Source organism: Orycteropus afer, unplaced genomic scaffold, assembly GCF_000298275.1.
Source record: "Orycteropus afer afer isolate SDZICR_OR568_19922 unplaced genomic scaffold, OryAfe1.0 scaffold00123, whole genome shotgun sequence".
NCBI classification, from domain to species: domain Eukaryota; kingdom Metazoa; phylum Chordata; class Mammalia; order Tubulidentata; family Orycteropodidae; genus Orycteropus; species Orycteropus afer.
Window position 1 is genome coordinate 5,543,620 of NW_006921710.1, and position 1,964 is coordinate 5,545,583.

The 1,964-nt window shown below is 42.2% G+C and overlaps 1 protein-coding gene across 1 annotated transcript in view; it reads right to left on the reverse strand.

The window, feature by feature from the left end:
• Positions 1-1,964, reverse strand: part of SPTAN1 (spectrin alpha, non-erythrocytic 1) — a 68,553-nt gene that overhangs the window by 13,167 nt on the left and 53,422 nt on the right. The window contains exon 39 of the mRNA XM_042781455.1: positions 830-1,038. Within this exon, the coding sequence (XP_042637389.1) occupies positions 830-1,038 (209 nt within the window). The remainder of the gene's footprint in view (positions 1-829; positions 1,039-1,964) is intronic.

Consider the following 1,964-nt stretch of genomic DNA (forward strand, 5'->3'; position numbering starts at 1 on the left):
TTATCAACTACTTGTTATCTGATATTTTGCATTTACTACCACAGTAAAAAATTTATCCAACTCTCTTGTCCATTAATGACATGCTGGCAGTAATGAACACTGAGGCTTGAGGTGAGAGTAACTCTGGCTGTGAAAGTTAAGATTACATGTCAACTTGGTGGGCCATGATTCTGTGTTTGGCAGTCAGGCAATGATGGAGTCATTCTCCATTTCTGCATAATGCCAATCTCTGCATAAAGACCTGGTCTTTGCAACTAACTGTCGATAAATCAGGAGTGGGTATGTATGTTTATTTTAGGAAATGACGAATTGAGAAAAAGGATTTTATCCTTAAAAGCAGTCTGCTAACATGCTACATCAGTTGGAAAAGGTGGACTGAAATTTCAGGGGAGAATGATTTAAAAAAAAAAAAAAAAAGTATAACTCTCCTTCAAGTTCAGATCTTTGCCAGATCAGACTGTTTTCCAGATACAAACTCTCTATTTTTCCCAGTAACCACAGGGCAGGGTCTAGACAGGATCTAGTAGTATACCCAGTACCATTTTAGAGACCATTATTACTGCACATCTAGAACCTAAAAGAAGAAACTGATGCATCCCACAGTCAATGGGTGGCAGAGTTGGGATCTTAACCCAGGATGGTTTCTGGGCCTGCCTCCTTTTGCTGCTACACCTCTTCTTCGGTCTCACCATTAAAACTATGAAACCCTGAAACCTCGTAACAAGGTGACTCAGACCTCGTGACTCAAAATCACCCCCAAGGTTGCTATCATCTGCTATCAAAGGCTCAAGGAGCATTCTAGAGGAAATGAAGTTTCAGGAACACATACTTGATCCAGGACTCCTCATCATCCATGTCACGGAAGAACTGGTGCAGGCGATGGGATTCATTTAGCTTGGCTCGCCGGGAAGCTGCCATGCTCTTGATCTTCTGGAAGCGACCATTGATGGTGTCCCGCTTGTCCTTTACTTGGGAAGTGTCGAAGGCACTGCTGGTCATCAGACTGTCTGCTTGGCTATTCAGGTCCTTCAGGCGATCCTGGGGCACAGAAGGATGGTCAGAAATCTGGGTCTCCCGAGCATATTTCTCAACAGGACCACAGTTTACGGTCTGCTGTGAGGATTCAATGTAACAGAACTCCTCCTACTTCCTCCCTGGGTTCCCCACTTCCATTCATCCTTCTTTCCTGTTCCTTCCTACCTTCTGAACTTTGGTTTTAGGCAAATACTGCTCTTTGGGCTCATATGCTTGATTGTTTTGAGAAGCACGTTCCTCATGGATGGATGGTTAATATTCTTTAAGGCAGCAGTTCTCTGAGTGATTTCGATAGATCCTGGGGTTCTATGAAGTCAAACTATTTTTATGACAGTACTATTATTATTTGCTCTTTTTACTGTGTGACATTGCACTGATGGTACAAAAGCACTGAGGTAAAACTGCTGGTGTCTTAGCTCCAAATTGTACTAGCAGCAATCAGATTGTTCACTGATATACACCTGGTGTAAAAAACACTGCTTTCATGTAAAAATGCCCTCCAGAAGGCAACAAAAATTGTTTTTATTGAAACATGTCATTTTAATAACCTATGTGATAATGAATAATATCCTGTGTGACAATGAATAATGCATATAAAGAATATTTGCCACCAAATGAAGTTCAATGACTGTTTTAAGGAAAGGACATATTGTGAGTGGAAACAGCTGTTTTCTCCATGGACCACCATTTTCACTTGAAAGAACAACTGATAAACTACAGTCATTCAGACTTGTGTATTCACAGATACTATGCCAAAATGGGGAGCTCTGGTGGTATAGTGCTACGGCATTTAATTGCTAACCAGAAGGCTGGCTGGCAGTTCAAACCCACCGGCCACTCCTTGGAAGGAAGGATGGGCAATCTACTTCCATTATGACACCGCTTCAGAAACCCAAGGAGGGGTCGCTATGAGTCGGATCTGACTCGAC